This window comes from Poecilia reticulata, linkage group LG21 (assembly GCF_000633615.1).
Source record: "Poecilia reticulata strain Guanapo linkage group LG21, Guppy_female_1.0+MT, whole genome shotgun sequence".
Lineage (NCBI taxonomy): Eukaryota > Metazoa > Chordata > Actinopteri > Cyprinodontiformes > Poeciliidae > Poecilia > Poecilia reticulata.
The window spans coordinates 11,231,847-11,252,594 of NC_024351.1; the positions used below are offsets into that span (position 1 = coordinate 11,231,847).

At 39.6% G+C, this 20,748-nt stretch overlaps 2 protein-coding genes across 2 annotated transcripts; one reads left to right on the forward strand and one right to left on the reverse strand.

Moving 5' to 3' along the window:
* Positions 1 to 1,253: 1,253 nt before the first annotated feature.
* hsp90ab1 (heat shock protein 90, alpha (cytosolic), class B member 1) lies at positions 1,254 to 6,721 on the reverse strand. Its single transcript, XM_008397488.2, has 12 exons — positions 6,611 to 6,721; positions 4,633 to 4,776; positions 4,305 to 4,511; positions 4,052 to 4,211; positions 3,836 to 3,969; positions 3,450 to 3,755; positions 3,204 to 3,369; positions 2,909 to 3,099; positions 2,642 to 2,789; positions 2,285 to 2,553; positions 1,866 to 2,199; positions 1,254 to 1,782 (listed from the first exon to the last, which is right to left on the reverse strand). The coding sequence occupies exons 2-12, from the start codon at positions 4,774 to 4,776 to the stop codon at positions 1,670 to 1,672; spliced, it is 2,172 nt and encodes a 723-aa protein (XP_008395710.2). The 5' UTR covers positions 6,611 to 6,721; the 3' UTR covers positions 1,254 to 1,669.
* Positions 6,722 to 8,376: 1,655 nt separating this feature from the next.
* rbm25b (RNA binding motif protein 25b) lies at positions 8,377 to 20,497 on the forward strand. Its single transcript, XM_008397487.2, has 17 exons — positions 8,377 to 8,487; positions 8,940 to 9,036; positions 10,254 to 10,468; positions 10,608 to 10,665; positions 11,227 to 11,387; positions 11,596 to 11,784; positions 11,883 to 11,966; positions 15,136 to 15,407; positions 15,820 to 15,961; positions 16,188 to 16,277; positions 16,476 to 16,549; positions 17,324 to 17,474; positions 17,665 to 18,100; positions 18,630 to 18,925; positions 19,044 to 19,142; positions 19,644 to 19,691; positions 19,771 to 20,497. Exons 2-17 carry the CDS (start codon positions 8,958 to 8,960, stop codon positions 19,861 to 19,863), a joined length of 2,487 nt encoding a protein of 828 aa, XP_008395709.1. The 5' UTR covers positions 8,377 to 8,487; positions 8,940 to 8,957; the 3' UTR covers positions 19,864 to 20,497.
* Positions 20,498 to 20,748: the final 251 nt, after the last annotated feature.

A 20,748-nucleotide genomic window follows, 5' to 3' on the forward strand; every position in this document is an offset into this window, starting at 1 on the left:
TTTATAGGCTCCAACATATTTCCCCGTTAGTCTTTTAAAACAATAGCTGTGAAATTTAATTGTCAGTCACATGCAGCAAAAATCTTAGCTTGAAGAAGTGTAAAAATAGTCCTTTCTTTTTTTCTAAATGACACAGATGAAGTTCCCCGCAGCTACTTTGACTGTGGCACATGTGAGCATCGGTGTTGAGGAGGGAGAGACACCCACATGTCAGTTTTACTGACAATAGCAGAAAAGCTGCCGGTGCCACCCCCTCATACATTTGTAAGCACATGACTTCCAGGAAACCTGTAAGTGATACATTTCCCCCTCAACAGCATAGCTTATGGCTCATACTTTCAAGATATCTGTGCTCTTGGTGTACCTTTTTATGCTTTTGCTTTTTCAGATTTCTCTAAAATCATAACTGATCCCCCATTATAAGGTCAATAGAAATGGTGCCACGTTATACGAGTACCAAGGCGTGAAAATAAGGTAACCAGTGCAATTATTTATTTACAAATTTGCTAGTATTACGTTTGCTACCAGAAAGCATTCACACCCTTTAACTTCCTTTCAGTTACAAAGCAGATTTTAATGACTTTTCTTCTACAAAAAAAGAAAAATACAGTTGGGGTTGTCCTGCTGCATAACTGTGATCGAGGTCAAACTGGTCTTTTTATCTTAGATTTTATGTGCAAGTATAATTTATGGTTCCAATTACATGTCATTCAGGTCCCAAAGCAGTTCAGAAACCATAGCAAACACCAGGTTAGAATGTGGGTTTGCCATTCTCAAATTTGTGTAAAGTTAACAGGGAATAACTTCCACCCAGTACACAATACTGGAAGGATTTTTAGCAGATAATCTTGTGGGGAATTTTGGTCAGTGACCTTTCCCCTATTCAGTTCAAAGAACCACTAAGGAGAACTGAGGAAAGGATATCACACTTTTCAGCAAGTTGATATACGTCAAACATTTGTTGGACTTGAGGCAGAAACACTTAAGCGGAAAAAAAACAAGCCACTTCAATTTCTGTATTAAATCTGCACTCAATAGTTGAGCAGTTTGTTCTTAGATGTGCAAGTTTCCATGGAAACAGCTTTTGTAAACAGCTGAAGGGGTGGGACCAGCTAAGAGATGTACATCCTAGAGCTGCATCTCCCCCTAGTGGAGAAATGTGGGGTTAACAGTCACTATAACTGAATATGAACATAGTTTCAAAGTAAGTGCATGACGCTATACACCTTACCAATGAAGGAAGAGATACAATGTAAGGTATTACATCTTTATTTTTTTTTTGCAAAAAAACAAGACTTGGAATACAGTTGAACCTGCAGTCGGGCAAAGGAATCATACAGTCTTCTCTCCATGCAGCATTGCACATAACATTACCCCTTCCCAAGAGACTCTGGACTTTGATCATGGAATGCAACAGTCCTACATTAGAACATTTACCATTAACATTTAAGTTGGAACATTACTTTAAAAAAACAAAAACAAAGATCACCTTAAACTTTCACAGCAAAAATGAAAACTGCTTCTCTTTAAAGGTCTTGCAGTGTTTGGCTCCAGTAACACCGGACCTACACTACAGGAATGTTTAATAATTTGCAGTTACTGCACTTTAAAAGGATGAACAACGGCAAAAGTGGGGCTAAAGTGTTTGGAATCTGAGTGAAGGGTCGGCTTAATCAACTTCTTCCATGCGTGAAGCATCGTCGTCTCCTTCTAGAGGCGGCATCTCTTCTGGGACAGATGTGGAGGTGGCCTCCTCTGTGGGAATATCCTCATCGTCGATACCTAGAAGACAAGCAGTTGTTGAATCATCTTTGAAGTACGAGAGATCAATGAAGCTAGATACATTTATTTTACTGTGCCCTTACCCAGGCCAAGTTTGATCATTCTGTAGATTCTGTTGGAGTGGGTCTGTGGATCATCCAGAGAGAATCCAGAGGACAGCAGGGCCGTTTCAAACAGCAGAACAACAAGATCTTTGACAGCTTTGTCGTTCTTGTCAGCCTCAGCCTTCTGCCTCAGGGTCTCCATGATTGGGTGGTCTGGGTTGATCTCCAGGTGCTTCTTGGCCATCATGTAGCCCATGGTGGAGTTGTCCCTGAGCGCCTGGGCCTTCATGATCCTCTCCATGTTTGCCGTCCAGCCGTAGGTGCTTGTGACGATGCAGCAGGGGGACGACACCAACCTGTTGGACACGGTGACCTAAAGAAGGCGGGATGGAGCGTTAGAGGATGAAGTTAAACAATCCCAACACATTCAGTCTAGTCAAGCCTTCAAGTCGCCAAACCTTCTCCACTTTCTTGTCCAGGATCTCCTTCATGAGCTTGCACAAGTTCTCATATTTGGCCTTGTCCTCCTCCATCTTTTTCTTCTCCTCCTCATCCTCCGGCAGCTCCAAACCCTCTTTGGTAACTGAGACCAAAGTCTTTCCGTCAAACTCCTTCAGCTGCTGCACGCAGTACTCGTCGATGGGCTCGGTCATGTACAGCACCTCGAAGCCACGCTTGCGGACGCGCTCAACGAAAGCAGAGTTTGCCACCTGATCTTTGCTCTCGCCTGGAAGACGGAATGCAGACATAATCAGCCTAGACATTTTAAAAATAAAGCCTAAGCATCAAAGACTTTGTTCATGACTGAAGTTTACCTGTGATGTAGTAGATTGACTTTTGGTTCTCCTTCATGCGGGTGAGGTACTCTGTCAAGGAAGTCATCTCATCTCCAGACTGGGAGCTGTGGTAGCGCAGCAGCTCTGAAAGCTTCTTGCGGTTCTGGGAGTCTTCGTGGATTCCCAGCTACACAAAGGTGTGGAATTTTTTTTTTTTTTTAAATTAGCTCCCTCGACTATCTAAACATGAAATACCAAGTATTGTTTGCAAAGTCTATAAGTCATTTTTGTTGCAGTGTTGGGTACCTTGATGTTCTTGGAGAAGCCCTCGTAGAACTTCTTGTAGTTGTCTTTGTCCTCTGCCAGTTCTGCGAACAGCTCCAGACATTTCTTCACAATGTTCTTGCGGATGACCTTCAGGATTTTGCTCTGCTGCAGCATTTCTCTGGAGATGTTTAGGGGCAGGTCCTCAGAGTCCACCACACCACGGACGAAGTCTGATGAGACAAAAGTAATAGCTCTATCATTTTGTCCTTTAATGTCGTCACTGCTTTGGTTTACAGCCAGGACTATTCCAGAGTAAAGAAGACCTATAACTTACTCAGGTACTCTGGGATGAGCTCCTCGCAGTTGTCCATGATGAAGACTCTCCTCACATACAGCTTGATGTTATTTTTCTTTTTCTTGTTCTCAAAGAGGTCAAAAGGTGCACGGCGGGGAATGAAGAGCAGGGCCCGGAACTCCAGCTGGCCTTCCACTGAGAAGTGCTGTAAGAGTGTCAAATTTTATTTTCACTCCAATTTAATCTCCGATTCAGCGTCTGCCATCTTCAAGAGGTTCTACATACCTTGACGGCCAGGTGATCCTCCCAGTCGTTGGTCAGACTCTTGTAGAACTCGCCATATTCCTCATTGGTGATGTCGTCGGGGTTTCTGGTCCAGATGGGCTTGGTCTTGTTCAGCTCCTCCTGATCTATGTACTTCTCCTTGATCTTCTTTTTCTTCTTCTTGTCCTTGTCTTTGGAATCCTCTTCATCATCTGACCCTACGTCCTCGATCTTGGGCTTGTCCTCGCCTTCTTCCTTCTCCTCCTTCTCGGCTTTTTCCTCCTCTGCCTCGTCGTCGCTGATCTCCTTGTCACGTTCCTTCTCCACCTGCAAAACGCAAAGTCAGTTTAAAAAGTTTGCCAATTAACAGTTTCCACCAATCAGAGGGGAGCACTTTCAGCGCTTACAAACAGAGTGATGGGGTAGCCGATGAACTGAGAGTGCTTCTTGACAATCTCCTTGACCCTCTTTTCTTCGATGTACTCGGTCTGGTCCTCCTTTAGGTACAGGATGATCTTTGTTCCACGGCCAATGGGCTCACCTGGAAGCACATATTTATTAAGAGGGGGAGACAAAAAAGCATCTGCAGATTTTAAGGCTACAAAACTTTATTCAGGACACACCATTGTCAACCTTGACTGTGAAGGAGCCTCCAGCAGACGACTCCCAGGCATACTGCTCATCATCATTGTGCTTTGTAATGACGACCACTTTCTCAGCAACAAGATAGGCAGAGTAGAAACCCACACCAAACTGTCCGATCATGGAGATGTCAGCACCAGCCTAGGGAGAAAATAAATAAATTCAGAATTAGTTATACAATTTACACCAATCAGGTTTTTAATAAAATTTAACAGCTAAGCTTTGTTTGAGTACCTGCAGGGCCTCCATGAAGGCCTTTGTTCCCGACTTTGCGATTGTTCCCAGGTTGTTAATGAGGTCGGCCTTGGTCATACCAATTCCAGTGTCGATCAGGGTCAGGGTTCGATCTGCTTTGTTTGGGATGATGTCGATTTTCAGATCCTTGCCACTGTCCAGCTTTGTCGGGTCGGTCAAGCTTTCATAGCGGATTTTGTCCAGAGCCTGAGGATGCAGAAAGTCAGATTTGTTATGCAAGGTGTGTATGCTGCACATTCACTGACCTAAAAAGCTGGTACTCTCACTCAAGGTTGTACAGTGAGAACAGAAGACCTTGCTCACTTACATCAGATGAGTTAGAGATCAACTCCCTGAGGAAGATCTCTTTGTTGGAATAGAAGGTGTTGATGATCAGGGACATCAGCTGAGCGATCTCTGCCTGGAAGGCAAAGGTCTCAACCTCCTCCTCTTGGTGCATTTCTTCAGGCATCTGCACAGAAGATTGAGAAGTGAGAAATTAAAATAATTGCAAATAGACTCTGATTTAGTGAAGGTTACTGGTGATGTACCAGAAGTATCTGAGTTGGGTTTTAAAATTCTTGGAGAAAAAAAAAAAAAAAAGCTGTCAAGTTTACATCATTAATGACTGCAAGATACAGGTATCTAGAACAGGACCTGAGTACAGTGAGGATGGAGCAAACTGTCAACAGTAAGTTATGATGAAGCAAAAAGAGAAATGTCCAACAGTTAATTTAAAAACAAGACTTCATATTGGAATATTCAAATTGAAAAACAGATTTTTGGGAGTCATAGACCAAGTTGTGTTCAGGGCCTCAGATACACAAAGTAAAATGCAAATTTGAATCAAACTTTAAGCCCTTTGTTGCTCTTCGATGCCGCCACACAGTTATGCTGAGGCAACGAGTAATTCTACCAAACTAAATTTTTGTGTAGTAGAAAAACAAGATCGACTACTTTTAGGTGGTTCAGAAGACAATGCTCCTAAGAAAGTCATTAAATTTCCACCTTTGAAATTCTTTGATGTAGAACAGCTTAAATTCACCGATTATGTGCTTACAGTCTACAACCCTTTCAAAATCAGATCAAAAATGATCTTGGAAGAAAAACAAAAAAGCTAAATGTATTCCACAAGACCGAATTTATATAAAAAGGTGTATATTTTAAAAGGGGTAAACATTTGGAATACCTAATGGTTTAAGAACGTTTAACAGTAAGGATGGATAACCACATGATTCCTCCCAAATCATACCATATTGAATTTATTCAATTTAAAACTTTAAAGCTAAAACAACGTGGTCTTTCATCCTTAATAACATGGCACATCAATTTCTTGAAAGAAAAGATAAGTAAAGCCGACCGCGGATTATAATGTGTTTTTTTATAACCGTCCCAACTTTATCAAGTTGGGACCGTTTCCAGCATTTTTACTACACATTAGCGGAAGTGTCCATTAACAAACATGGCGTCAGTGCCTAGACAATGAAACCGAAAACACGTGCTTAGGAGCGGCAAAAACGGCAAAGTTATTCCACTTTACTGTAGAAACGGAGTCGGGACTGCCTGAAACAAGCCAACGCAACTCCATAAACATAAAGACTAAAATCGGGACCCATCAACTCGGACAGCAAGAGCTCCCAAATCCCAACGGTTGGCTTAACAATCGACAGTTTGATAAACGGCCGTTTCAAAAAACCGTTGGTACTCTCAACGTTCGACAAGTTTCCAGTCTTCAGTCGCCTCATTTGTCCACTAGCTATTAGAATAATTTTAAATTTAAGAAAACTGCAGTGTAGTTTAAGCTTGAATCACGGTCGGTGTTCAAAACGTATTCTTCGATTACGTAAGTGAAATTTACGTGCGCTTCGTAACAACTGAAATTTTCGTAATAATAAATTTTACGAAGAATCTCCCCCCCCTCCCATTTTTGTGACCACATCCACACATTGTGACCGTTAATAGTGCAACTGCAAGCCCACTGATTCAGAGACGTAACCGCCACCCCACCTGCCTGACATCACAGTGCAGCAGTGCCGCATTCACGTTGCCCAGCATCACCGCTCACCAGACTACATGTTTACAGGACAAATACGAGTTTAAGCGAACATCGATCATCAACTCCATGGGTATACAATTGGCTCATACGAAGGGTTATAACGGCTTCCGACGAAAAACTGCGTTTAACGGTTGACATGACTCATGAACTCTTAATCGGCGATGTATTACTACAGAACTACGAAACTAGTTTAAAAAATATTTACATATATATTGTCTGCGTTAAAAGTCGGAAACACTGGTGTGCGTACCTTGTTAATTTAGTTGACTTTTCTTGAATAAAATGCAACAAAAGCGTAGTCCCCTGCGCTCACTGATGGGAGAAAAAGGAAAGGAACTTTATGTTACAGCACAGGGAGTCTTTATACACGTGGGTTCAGTGTATCCATCCGCGGCACCTCTTTCACTGCAGCCAGACTTTCAAGTAAAGGCAAATGTAAATGCAGCTGGAAATGGAATTAAACGAACTTTATACTTAAAGTGAGATAAATTGGGATTTTAAAATGATGAAATTTACATTATTAATAATTTATTAACTATATAATTTACAGTGAGTTCAGTTAGCTGTAATGAAATTATACTGCTAAAGTGCGAACAACAACAACAATAAAAACACACTCATTAACAACCAAACGTTCTAATAAACAAAGTGTGCTTTAATAATTCAGTAAATTAAATCTTCTGATCTCGGCGTGCAATTGTCTCCATCATGTGGCAGTTTGAGGAACAGCTAAACATTATTAAAAGAGACGACATTTCTGGACATTAAAGATTATGTCTTAAAATAGAGCTACAAAGCAATCTGCATATGACAAAAGAGGTCACAAAGTCGAAATTCAGAGAACGCCATTGCTTACTGTGTAATTTGACAAAGAACACAGATCTTTTTAATGTGATGGATGGATATTTCGAAACACGGAGGGTGTGCTTCGTTTGTTCTAGCGCTTTCCATCAAAAACCCGCCCGTGCGTGACGTCACGAAGTTGCGAAGGGGAAACGGAAATGAGTAATAGAAATTTATTATTATTATTATTATTATTATTATTATTATTATACCACATATCTAGCACTAACAATAATAATAAGTAATTATTATTATTGTTAGTGCTAGATATGTGGTCTCTTCACTTGATGATTTATACCGTTTCTTATTTTTAAATAAGTGCTATGTTTTGTCTGGAAATAAAGTGAATATGTTATTACCGACATCTGGAATAAAAGATTTCCCGTTTATTAATAAGGGGCAAAAAACTAGTATATTTGAAAGTTCTGACTCTGAACGTGAAAATAAAACAAGATAGATCAATAAAAACCAGATCGTTTACCAATTAATTTAGATTTCTAAAGATTAAGTTTGAAGATAAAAAATGCTTTTTATTCGCTAAGTCAGTAAGGTCAACGCTTGAGCAGAAAGAATGGAAATAGAAAATGTGACATTTTCCCACCATGATCTTAGATGAATGTATGATTATCATAAGCGACAGTTCACACACATTCTGTTTGATATCTCAAGATATAGCATGTGCTGCAAAGATTTTTTTTATTTGGAACGTAAACAAATGCTTCGTTGCCAAATTAGTTGCCTCTGATAAATTACTTAACCAGTCCTTTATTTAACAGCATTTTATTATTATATGAAATTATTTGGAAGGTATTGGATCAGAGTCTGATGGTTTGGATTGTATTTGAATTAATTTTACTGACTTTAAATGAACCTGGGATTCTATTATTTTGAGATTTTTGACATTTTTACACGTTGCGTGCTGAGGGTCAAGAAGGGTTGGGGCCGCTGCTTGTAAGTGTCTTCCGCAGTGAATTCGTGTAATTTGGTAAGCTCTTCTTGTAAAACTGTTTGCTAAAAAAAATATAATTTAATCAAATGTGTGGGTGACCTTTTGATGACTTTACCAAACTGGAAACAAAATGTTGCTCACCACGATGGGATGTGGAATACCCTCCGCCTGAACAGCCACGTCCTGATACACAAAACAAACGCACTTACCTCGGTGCGCAGAACGCTTGCGCGAAAGTGTTATTTGAAGGCCGCGGCTAGCAGCAGTGCTAATCTAACGTCCTAAACGTTGGCGTATAGTGGATTTTATCTTACTGTGCGCCACTTGGTTTTGTGGTATGTATACATTTACATTTGAGTTTTTTAAAACGTATTTTTAGCTGATTAAAAGCCAGTATTGCGACTGAGGCTAATGTCAGGTTAGCATTATTTAGTTGTGCCGGGTGTAGGAACGTGCTTCAGTGCTAGCTTTAGCCAACTTAGCTGCTTGTTTTTAGTTGTCACGCTCAAATTTACTTAGCAGTTTATGAAGCTTTGGACTTGACAGCATTAAATTAGTTGATGCCCTCTAGATAAACTTACCTATTTTTAAGTAACTTTCCAAATGAGTCGAATAAAATTAATTGCCCATTTCTGGTTAAACATTGAGGTAATGTAGCAGGAAGTGTTTCTTTTTGTGTGCCCTAAACGTTAGAAACTAATGTAGACACAATTACTGTACAATATTAACATATTTATATATAAAGTCACAATTGATAACATGATTAAAAGGTGTTTGTGCTTATTAGGTCATAACCACATTCAGAATGTCCTTCCCCCCTCATTTAAACCGGCCGCTGTTGCCCCCTCCTGGGATACCTCATCAATACGCTGGCTTCCCCTCAGGTAATCAGCTACTTTTTATGTATGTAATATTGTTTTTTTGTGTAATTCTTTTAAAATGAGTACAATAGACTGATGCTACTGGAAAACGCAAAAAAATAGTAATCGATATGGTACAAACAAATTTTTATTAAGCCAATTATTTTTAATTTTTGCTTAGTTGAATCACAATGGTCACCTCTGATGAAATATTGTTCCTTCACCAACTTATAACTCAACAATGTGCCTTTCTACTTCCAGTTTATAGCAGGGTGCTTACACTTAAGTATCTAAATTTATTTTTCCGTAGGAACAATTTAGTTAAATCGTCTTGAAACGGTTCTTGGTCGTTTTCACCAATCTCATGTATTACTAATTGTCACATAAGTTTCATTTCCTTACAGTAGACTAGAGCAAATTACTTCAAATCTTCAAATGTCACAAACTACAAAGTTGTTGCGAAGGAACAAAATGATCAGCAGCCAATTAATTTTTTTCTATTTATTGGAAAGGTTATCAACTAAACAATAAGAATATAATTTTTACATGTTAGGATAACTATGGGGCTCTCCACTCCAACTAATTTAAAATTTTACTTACTTTTAAAGCAGGGGTATCAAACTCCAGTCCTCAAGGGCCGCTGTCCTGCAACTTTTAGATGTGCCTCTGCTGCACCACACCTGAATAGAATAATTAGGTCATTAGCAAGACTCTGGAGAACTGATCTAAGGTAATTAAGCTAATTAAGCCATTTCATTCCAGTGTTTTGTACCTGTGGCACATCTAAACACTGCAGAACACCGGCCCTTGAGGACTGGAATTTGACACCTGTGCTTTAAAGGAATCCTACGAGGTCAATAAATGTTTTTCCAGTTTTCATTACTTTAATGCTGCGAACACACACACACACACACACACACACACACACACACACACACACACACACACACACACACACACAATAATTTAAGAAATAAAACAGTTTTAAAAAAGCAATTAAAAAACAGCATTTTGTGTGTAGTCATAAGACTGAGATTCCAAATGTAATGATGTAGATTTCTTTTTGTTTAAACAGAGTTTATCACGGAATGAATAGTTTTACTGCCCTTCCTGATAGCAAAAAAACTTGCATCCTGGTGGGTGTTGTAGGATTTGCATGCTCTCATGGCTTATCTTAACATGCATTTTGTTGTTGCAGCTTTGTTTCTGCTTTATTTATGCATTTCCTCTACCTATTTTAGGAACTCCAATGATCCCAGTTCACATGGGCATCATGGCCCCGGCCCCTGCAGTTATGGTTTCTTCTGTTCCGGTCGTCAGTAAGCCTCCTGTTCCAAAGAAAGACCTTTCTGCGATGCGAGCCAAGGACGAGGAGAGCAGCGGGCCCACGACCACAGTGTTTGTAGGGAACATATCGGAGAAAGCTTCAGACATGCTGATCAGACAGTTGCTGGCGGTAAGACGATGAAAAGAAATGAAACATTTAAGATGAGCTCAGCTTTTTATTTAATCTTTCCGATAAATTGTAGTATTTATAGATGTACAATATTTCTTATTTTGTGATACGGATTTTTCCTTTTGCCCCACTTTTGCAGAAATGTGGTATTGTTTTGAGCTGGAAACGAGTTCAAGGAGCTTCTGGAAAACTTCAAGGTAATTCAAGAATTCAAGCATCATTATGTCTTGGAGAAGTAATTTTTTTGTTGTTGAGTAGTTCAGCCTTATTTTATCGTACACGCATTCTGAAAGTGTAAGATACATATGTTCTCTAAGTCCAAATTCCAATTCTCCTTTTGGCATCACAAGACATTTAGTACTCAAATGCCCAAAAGATATTCTAGAAATTTGATTCTAGATAAATAAGAAATCTGGCAAAGATCTGTTGGAACTGTTGCTTGTTGTAGTTTACGACATGTATTCCTGGACACCTGGTTGTCTCAAAACCTGCTCAGGTTCCCAAAGGAGTTTTACACCAGAAACGGTAAATTAGTAAAAAATTTGCTGCAGCCAGTTTAGGTCCAGTACAATTAACATTAAAATCCGTAGTTAATGGCTTTCTTTAAAGAATGTCTTTGTTTGAACACATTTTTACGACAGTACTGCTAACCTGCCTTTGGTGTTGCTCGTTTCTCTGTTAGGATTTTGCTTTCAACCCCTAAACCTCTGTGTCTGTTCAGGCTTTCACGTCTCGTTTCATTAACTTATCTGTTGCAGCGTTTGGTTTTTGTGAATACAAAGAGCCGGAGTCCACCTTGCGAGCTCTGCGGCTGCTTCATGACCTGCAGATTGGAGACAAAAACCTGCTGGTGAAGGTGGACGCAAAGACTAAAGCTCAGCTGGATGAGTGGAAAGCCAAGAAGAAGACAGCAAATGGGGTGTGAATTAGTTTTGACATGTTAATAATAATAACATGTTATTATGTTAGTAAAGAGCCATTCTTTACTCCAAGAATGTATCATGTACATGGCTTCATATTTAACTTTTAAATGCATGCATACACACTCAAAATAAAATAGTCCGTTATTGTAGTGTCTTAATTGGAGGGGGCCTCGATAATAAAGCTTGAATGATTTTGTGTTTCAGCAAAATAAGAAGGAAGAAGAAGGAGGAGGTGACGATGTGGAGGTTCTTGATGAGGAGACAAAGAAAAGAGATCAGATGGTCAAAGATGCCATCGATGGATTGATGCGGGAATACGCCGCAGAGCTCAACGCGCCTTCGCAGGATGACGACGCTCAGAGGCGAAAGAGAAAAAAGGAAAAGAAAGAAGAGGTAAACCCAAACTCTGTTCTGTTTGGCATAGTTTTTGAAATTAATTATGGAATCAGTTTAGGAATTGAGACTTTGTTTTTTTCCTCCCCTTCCGATAGGACGACATTAACACCATCGACATCGAGGAGGACAAGCGGGACCTGATTTCCAGAGAGATTAGTAAATTTCGCGACACTCACAAGGTAAAGTGACTTAATTTATTTTGCAATTGACATTACAGGTTTTGGACAACAGTTTCTCACGTAGTTCACTTCTAGAGTTGGCATATTTTAATTAGAACTGATGTCTGTAACCCGCATCCACAAATTGGCTCCACCAAATATTTACACCATATGCATTACTGCACATTTAGAGTAGCAAAAAAATCCTTAGTGAAATTCTTAGGTGTGACCTTTTCTAGATCCATTTCTTCATTCATCACACAAAAATGCATGGAGACAATGTAAAGTTACATTAAAGCTAATCTATTCATTAAACCCCACCATTATGATAGTGATCATATGGTGACTAAAGCAAGATGAATCTCAGAGCTTTGGAAAAAGTTGCCAGGATAGGATGTAAGTATCAGCCTTCTTTTCTTTTATACATATACTGGGCGTCCCCCTCTTGAGGACTTGCATCGGGGCAACTGCACACTTCCTTTGCCACCAGGGCTAAAATGGTTGAATTCAGTCTATCATATCATACACAGTAATACGGATGACATATTGGCTACGCAATCATGAATGCATTGGCAGGTCCCTGGAAATGTCCAGAGTCAGTGAACCTGTGCAAGTTCTCCATAAATGATGGTCTGTCTTAATGGTGTTCATGTTGAAGCACAAGGACTCAGTAACCACTGCAGTGACTTTTGCTGTAACCTTTATTATGCTCGTGTGAGGTGGGGGCGCCCTCTCCACAGCAGTATGATGATCTGAAGATTGACGAGGTACGTGCTCTATGTGTGTGAGAGTAAGTGAGTGAGTGAGTGTGTCAGGAAATCTCTCCTTTCTCTCACCTACTCATCATATAAGTACCTACTCATTTATTTCCTTATATCAAATAAATGTTAGATTTATGAGCAAAGGGTTAAAAGAAGCACATGGTTCTTCATATAAATGAAAAATAAAAGCTCTTTAATTATAGCATGATTTCATCGATAGAACTTAAAGAATATTTTTTTCAACTATAATGTTTATGTAATAAAACAAAAACAAAAGACCTGGACATCAGTGTACTTCTTACAGAGGTAAGTAAGAAAAACAGGCTTTTATTATGGAACATGGCATCGTTGAGCCTTTGTGTCCCTAATGAGCAATAACAGTTAGTGTCATTAGTTAAAAAAGAAATGCAAAAAAACTCAACAATGCAATAAGTTTTTCTATTCTTGAATTTTTAAAAAAAATATATTCTTTTAAATATTATTTTACCTCTTTGGTCAGTATTTAGTTAGATGAGCGATGTTGCATTTGGAATAGTTAGTAGTAGTTCTAGTTTGGTGAAAACAGGCCAGATGGCAAATGTTTTTGCTCAGTTAACTATTTGTGACTGGAGATGCACTGACCAGATTTGGTTTCTGTGGCTGATTTTGGTTCACAGATTCTTTTTTCCTTTAGTTTACTATTTCAATTTACCTTTAAATTGAAATAACACAAATAACTTTTATGTTATTTGTACTTTTACAAATGGCATAAAAATACCTTTCTCCCTCCAACTACTGGATAAATTGAACAGTCTTCACAACAATGCTTATTGTAAAATGTAACAGGTTTCAGAGCTGCTTCTCTGCATCACTTAAAATCTGCAAAGTCTTCCAGGTTTTGCCTCAGAGGTATCTATAAATAAAACCCAACTAAAAATGGCTACAATAACTTTGTCTTGCTCAATATTATTTTTAGGAAAATGCTCACAATTTCTGGTGTTTTAAGTTTTTAGTCATTTCTTGTAAGATTGGAGGCAAAATAATGTGCATATGAGACATAGATGGTGAGCAGTCAACATTACACAGCTCTGCAGCTCAAGTTTTAACTAATGTTTCTGAATAAAGATGACGAGTTGAAATTTTATGTAGCCCATCATCTTATGAGTAAGTTTAGAGTAACCAGCCAATTTCTCTGTGCATCTTTAGTCATGACTTTTCTTTTGCTGGTATCTGGCAGGAATGCAAGAATCATTTAGGACTTTATGCCTTTTTTTTTAAGGATTTTGGAGACATGACTGTATTGCTGTAGGTAGGGGTGTTTTGGGAAGCAGCGAAACTGGACAGAGACATCCAGAAAGTCATGGTTCTTTGGTAACAAATTTTGTATAGAGAATAGACCAATCTCATGTCTGGATGGAGAGTAGAGCACAGGACAAGTCAATGAAAGATGCAAATTAATGTCAGGATAGTAAAGTAATGTACTCTAAAAACAACACCTTTGGAGGTTAAGGTCACAACTTTGTCACGTTTTCTTTTTCAACTTGTGTTACACCCAAGGCTTTCTGTTGGTCTGTTTGCTGCAGTTTGTCAGTTTCCTTTTTATAACAGCACAAAGAAAGATAAATGTTTTTTTCTGAAGTGCATTCAAAGCCTTGTGTGTAATTCAGCTAAATTGTATGGTTGGTGTGTGTGTGTGTGTGTGTGTGACTAGTCAAGAAGAGCAGCTGAAGACTTCTGCAGGGGTAAGACTGCTTCTACAATTTCATATATCTGTGCAGAAATGTAACTAATGTTCATTTGTTGATGTAGAGTTACTCCAAATGCGGTGTTAGCCACTAAATGAAAGGCTATTGTTGATGATTATGTTGATGCTTAAGCAAGACAAAAATCCCATAATGTTTTTTCCTTATATACCGTGTGACCTGCTTTCCTCCCAGGCCTAACTTAAAAGGCTTGTAGGGGCAGCGAAGGCCTGAGTCCGTAGTTCAACACCTGTAAGTCACAAACAACTAGTTCAACCAAAGACTGATGCCTGTTTCTTGTTTTTTTTTTTGTTGTTTTCCTTTTATTCCTGAAAGAAGGGATCTTAAGGAAGAAAAAGTATTTTTCATTTGCTGCATTTTGTTACGAATGCCAAAAGTCAAATGTGTTCCACAGATCCTGCTATTTGAGTGGTTTCCAGTTACATTCTTGGTAAAATCTAGTTTTATCCTTCACCTTTTGAAGCAACAGAGCACACCATGTTGCTTTAGATACAGGAAGTCTCTCTGTGAGTGGGAGTCTTCTGTGCCATCGGATAGGATTGTGGCTTCATAGTTATTAGGGCATGTTCCTTGGAAACCTCTCAAACTCTGGAAACCACTTGATCTGTGTACATATGAGAGCTTACTGCAGATTCCTCCTGGATGTCAAGTGGCAAATCCTGAGCCTGTGTGTGTTTTGCTCTGCAGAAACTCGAAGAGGAGAAAGACAAGCGGGAGAAGGAACGGCTGGAGTTCGAGCGCGAAAGGAGGGAGCGAGAAAAAGAGCGAGAGCGGGAAAGAGAGCGGCGGGATCGCGAAAGAGAGAAGGAGCGCGAGAGGGAAAGGAAGAAGGAACGGGAACAGGAGAGGGAGAGAGACCGCGACAAAGAGCGTGACCGCAGGAACAGGGAGATAGAACGAGAGCGAGACTGGGACAGAGACCGCAGCCGTGACCGGAGTGCCGAGCGCAGCCGATCAAGGTGACGTAGATAGATGCGCACCTGTTACAGTCAAGGACATTTTTGTGAAGTAAAACGTTCAGTATGAACCTTGAATACGTTGAGATTCTTATTTTAAATAGTCTGATTTGTAGTCTGCATCTAAAAGTCTAATTATTTGTGTAAATGTGTTATGTGCCATTTCAAAGTGTTGCCATTTAAACCTGCCTATCACAGGATTTAATGGCTTTTATCAGTTTCTATTTATACAACACATTTTGTACAGTTTTTTCCAGAGGTGATGAACAAAGAAACTTATCAAGTAAATCATTAAGTCAGTGCAGACAATTCACTTTCTGAAGATTTTAACTTTTTTTAACTTGTTTATTACACATGTTCATCTAAGGGGATATTAAAATCTAATGTATCAAAACTTTTTTTTTTTTTTTTACAGGGAATTGAGCCGAGACAGAGAGAGGGAGAGAGAAAGAGAACGGGAGAGGGACAAGAAGCGTGACCAAGAAGATGAAGAGGACGCTTACGAACGTAGGAAGCTGGAACGAAAACTCAGGGATAAGGAGGCAGCATATCAGGAGGTAAAACAGTTTTGTAAAAAAAAACAAATCATGATTAAAGGTTGTATATCAAAAGGTGTTCGATCTGTTAAGTTAGAATTTCCTTTTCTGACTGTAATTACATCAAAATCTAGTGACCCGCAAAAGGACCACTACAAAAAAGATTTTTCCCCCAGTAAAATTTAAATGTTTTTTCTAAAATATCAAATTTCTTGTGTCTGTATTTAACCCTAATTGTTTGTTGTAGCGTCTGAAAAACTGGGAGCTGAGGGAGCGGAAAAAGGCTCGGGATTATGCCAAGGAGTCGGAAAGAGAAGATGAGCGCAGACGAGAAATGGTGAGAGCAGGGTGAACATGTGCAGAACTCTCCGGCTCTGAATTAATTTTTCAGGATTAAAATTCTCACTTTTTTCACTTGCAAAGTCAATTAGCACTTGATTATCCTACAAAGTATTCATTAACTTTAAAAATGCATCTCTTGTTACAAGAAGTATTAAGTGTACATAAATCATAGTTTCTGCTTTTTTTTAATTAGGTAAAAGAAGGCAAACGACTGAAGGAGTTTCTTGAAGACTACGATGATGACAGAGACGACCCCAAATACTACAGGTGAGCGAGAACATCAGATGTCTGAACATAGGAGAGATTATACAGAAATGATTGCACAAATATTAACGTTAATGACCTGAAAACTTCCAACGGGTAACAAATATAGATGAACCTTTAGCTTGTCATCTAATAATTCTGCACGGCTCCCATTTCCTAACTCTGGTTTGGATAAGTATGGGGGGGGAAAGACATGAAATACATCTATGCTCAGCATCCTCTGTTTGTTCTCACTTGTACTTTCTTCAGTTCAAGTCTTTTTCTCCCTTCAGCAGTCCTTGTTTTTCTTATTTTTCCATCATCTGTCCTTCATTGTCATTTCCTGTTTCTTTCATTCATTGCTTATCTCCTCTTTCCTTTTATCTACCTTTTCTTTTTGTCTTTCTTTCATCAGTTTCGTCCTTGTTCCACATTTTCTTGTTCTTGGTGTGATTCTGTCCTTGCTTCTTCAATTCCTTGTCATTTCTTGTCCTTATTCACTTTGTGTGTTGTTTTTCTTTCTGTTCTGACTTTCCTTGTCATTCCTTCCTCACTTTCATCCTTGGATATTCTTCCTTTTCTCATTCCTTCTCTTCTCTCTGTGAAATGTGGTATCAAATTTAAGGCCCATTTGCCAGAAATGTCTCTCTCTCTCTCTTTTCATGTCCATTAAAATGAGGGAACAAAAACATGTAGAAAGTCTGAGTATGTGTGACCCAGATCTACCTCAACCGATCATGCAGTACTGCAGCTGTGGTCATTGTTCTGAGAGCTGCTGTTTTTCACTGCGACCACTAGGGGGAGTGCGCTGCAGAAGCGTCTCAGAGACAGAGAGAAGGAGATGGAGGCGGACGAGCGTGACAGGAAGAGGGAGAAGGAGGAGCTGGAGGAGATCAGACAGAGGCTGTTGGACGAGGGACATCCAGACCCGGACGCAGAGCTGCGCAGGGTATCGTTGTCTCTTTAACTCAGGTTCACTGTGTTTCTGTGGAGCGGTGGTGAGGAGGCATGCTGTCTGTTGTTGAAGGTCACTTTCTCCTCGAGAGTCTCTCTCTGCACATTAGCTTTCATATTCAGCTTTCCTTGTTTGTTCTGCCATTGGATGCTGCTTTCCTCTTACCTGCTTCTGATTGGTGTAGATGGAAGAAGAGGAGGAAGAGCGTCTGAGGCAGCCCCCCATCATCCAAGAGCCCGAACCCGAGGAGCAGCGTGAACGCCACAGAGGGTCCAGAGACCACAGGGAACGTAGACAAGAGCCGGAAAAGGCCAAACCCAGCGCACGGCCTCATCCTCATCTTCATGCTCATCCTCATCACTCCGACCAGGAGGTAGAGGAAGGCGAGGAGGAAGATTATGACAATGATGAAGACAGCGTTGAAGCAAAACCACAGCTGAAGCCCATGATGCGGCCCATCACAGCCGCTCCTTCGGTATCGTCGGCGAGCGGCAATGTGTCTCCCAACACCCCCGGAGAGGAGTCGCCGTGTGGCATCATCATCCCGCACGAAAACTCACCGCCAGACGCTCTGCCGCAGGACGAGAACCGGCCCAAGATCGGCCTCAGCCTAAAACTGGGTGAGTGGAAAAGATGTTTCTTTTGCTTTAGAGTGAATAATTCTTGACTGATGAATGGAAACTAATGACCTTATTGTAACAACAGTTAATCGACGTGCAGTCGTCAATTAATGGTTTATAAGATTAAAATTAATTCAAAACGCTTAATGCATTGTTGTTTGGCCTCCATCCAGAAGAGGGTGTGGCTGGTCATCCTTAAGTGGAGCCAGTTGATACAGAAACAAATATGGCGGGGCCATTCTAGAACGAGATAGAAAAACGGTCAAAACAGAGTGAGATGCTTAAAAACTCAAGTTTTAAGAAAATGGCTGCTTATCAGTTGTTAGCCAATTGATAAGATCAATCAACTTTAACTCGATCAATAATTTACATTTCAAGTTCATATAGATGATTTGCTGAGATAAACCTATATACAGAAAAAAAAATGCAAAAAAATGAGATGGTGACAGATTTCCAGATTGTCCCGCAGTAAGCAGAACCAGATGTTTTCAGCTGGAGGGACTCAGTGATTAACTTGTGTCCACAACAGGTGCTACTGGGAGCCCGAGCCAGCATAATGCCGTCAAGAGGAAGAAGCTTCCAGTGGACAGCGTCTTCAACAAGTTCGACGATGAGGAGGCAGATGAACAGCCACGCAAGCGGAAGCTGGTGCCCCTGGATTACGACGACGACAAGAGCCTGGGCGTCGACGGCGCCGGACTGTCCAGCATAAAAGGAGCCAACACCGAGGAGAAACGCAAGCACATCAAGAGTCTGATAGAGAAGATACCGACAGCCAAACCAGAACTGTTCTCCTACCCTCTGGACTGGTCCATGGTTGACACGGTAACAAAGCTTTTCTTCACATTTTCTTTTCTTCTGATGACCTTTTGCTTTACTTTGGTAAATGACATGGTGTGTTCACATCTTAATCCAGTTGCTGTGTTGTGGTCTCGTTTCGCAGACGTTAATGGAGCGACGTGTTAGACCCTGGATCAATAAAAAAATCATTGAGTACATCGGCGAGGAAGAGCCCACATTAGTGGACTTTGTGTGCTCAAAGGTAAAAATGTAAAAAAAATAAATAGAAAGAAAATGTTTCTGATTTTTGAGAAAAAGTGAAGTGATACGAAAATACTACTTTTCAATGTTTGGAAAGTGTAATGTAACATTTGGAAAGAGTTATTTGTAGTTGAAATCAGGTATTTAAATGAATAAAAATTACTTTTTTCCATCACAATCTGAAGTTAAATAAGACCAAACATCTCTTGTTTTAGGTTAATTAGAATCACCAAAATTATTTCTATTTGCCAAATCCTAGAAAACCTGTGGAGAAGATTTTTTAGATATTTTTTGTAACTTTCTCAGACCAGTCAACTGTATAGGGTGAAAGAGAAACCTTTCAAAATACAATATTTTAGTTTACCTTGTCCTGCTGTAGAATTCCATTACAATGAATATCATAATTGGTTACTTACAAGTTTTCTTTAGTTTATTTGTATTGTTTTTAACTACAGAGTCTGGTGCTGGAAATGTTTATGTACTGATATTTGTCTGCTCTCAGGTGATGGCTCACAGTATGCCCCAAAGTATCTTGGATGATGTTGCCATGGTGAGCAATATTCTGTTCACGTTGATACATTTAATCAAAGTTTACCATTAAAACCAATGTTTTTTCCTCTCCTGCTCAGGTGCTTGATGAAGAGGCTGAAGTCTTCATTGTGAAAATGTGGCGGTTGCTCATTTATGAAACTGAAGCAAAGAAAATTGGACTGGTGAAGTAAGAAACAACCACTGAATGAAGATATTTCCTCCCCGAACCCCAAACTGTTTATACAAGTGTTGTGAAATCGTGTGTCATTCAGAACAAACTGCAACATTGACACCAAATGCGTTTGTTTTTCCCTGCAACACACACTCGGGCTCCGTGCAGGTGCTGACGTCCATGTTGCTTCTGTATATATAGAATCATTTGGCTGTAATGAAAGGCTCCATAGAGTCGAGTCCTGCTGGTGAGTCTCCATTGGTCCTGTGCTTTTACTTCCACACATGCAGCTAAGCTACAATTTTCCAATTTAAAGTTTAGGAAAATGGCTTGTTTGCATACCTGGACTTTGATGTATGCGATCCTCAGAGTGCACTTTTACTTTTTTTTTTTTTTTTTACAGGGGTGTATTTATTAGGGGATTGACGCAACTTGAGCCTTTTTCTGTTTTACCACATTCCTGATGATTAGATCCGTCTTTGTCAACAAACCACCTCAGCAGGACAGAATTATGGGTGGCAACAATCTTGAGGAAAAAGCACATGTCACAACCACTATAAGAAATGGAGCTAAGAATAGGAAAAATGTCTTTTTGGAGTCATGAAAATTTATTTTTTTGTAATGGTGAACATTTGATTAAAACTTTTTTTTTTAATGCATGTGAAGTTTTCATTTTCACCCGAATTGTTGCCAATAATGTTTATGGTAATTACAGGCTATAAGTATGTTTAGTTTTAAATGATTTAATCCAAATGTATGTTTGGTATTGGTCTCCTTGATTAAAGCATTTAGATCTAATTAAGACAAGATTTTTAAAGACACATTAGGCAATATATTTACTCAATATACAGTGCTCAAAAAAATAAAGGGAACACTTAAACACTTAAGTGAACACTTAAATGTT

What these genes read in the sequence shown, in the direction of transcription:
- hsp90ab1 (XM_008397488.2), bottom strand. Translation starts at nt 4,776, where the DNA reads ATGCCTGAAGAAATGCACCAAGAGGAGGAGGTTGAGACCTTTGCCTTC. An exon ending in GCTACCCCATCACTCTGTTT is followed by an intron (nt 3,756 to 3,835) that starts GTAAGCGCTGAA and finishes TGCGTTTTGCAG; the next exon opens with GTGGAGAAGGAACGTGACAA. An exon ending in AGGATCACCTGGCCGTCAAG is followed by an intron (nt 3,370 to 3,449) that starts GTATGTAGAACC and finishes ACACTCTTACAG; the next exon opens with CACTTCTCAGTGGAAGGCCA.
- rbm25b (XM_008397487.2), top strand. Translation starts at nt 8,958, where the DNA reads ATGTCCTTCCCCCCTCATTTAAACCGGCCGCTGTTGCCCCCTCCTGGG. An exon ending in GCCGAGCGCAGCCGATCAAG is followed by an intron (nt 15,408 to 15,819) that starts GTGACGTAGATA and finishes TTTTTTTTACAG; the next exon opens with GGAATTGAGCCGAGACAGAG. An exon ending in TCTTGGATGATGTTGCCATG is followed by an intron (nt 19,692 to 19,770) that starts GTGAGCAATATT and finishes TCTCCTGCTCAG; the next exon opens with GTGCTTGATGAAGAGGCTGA.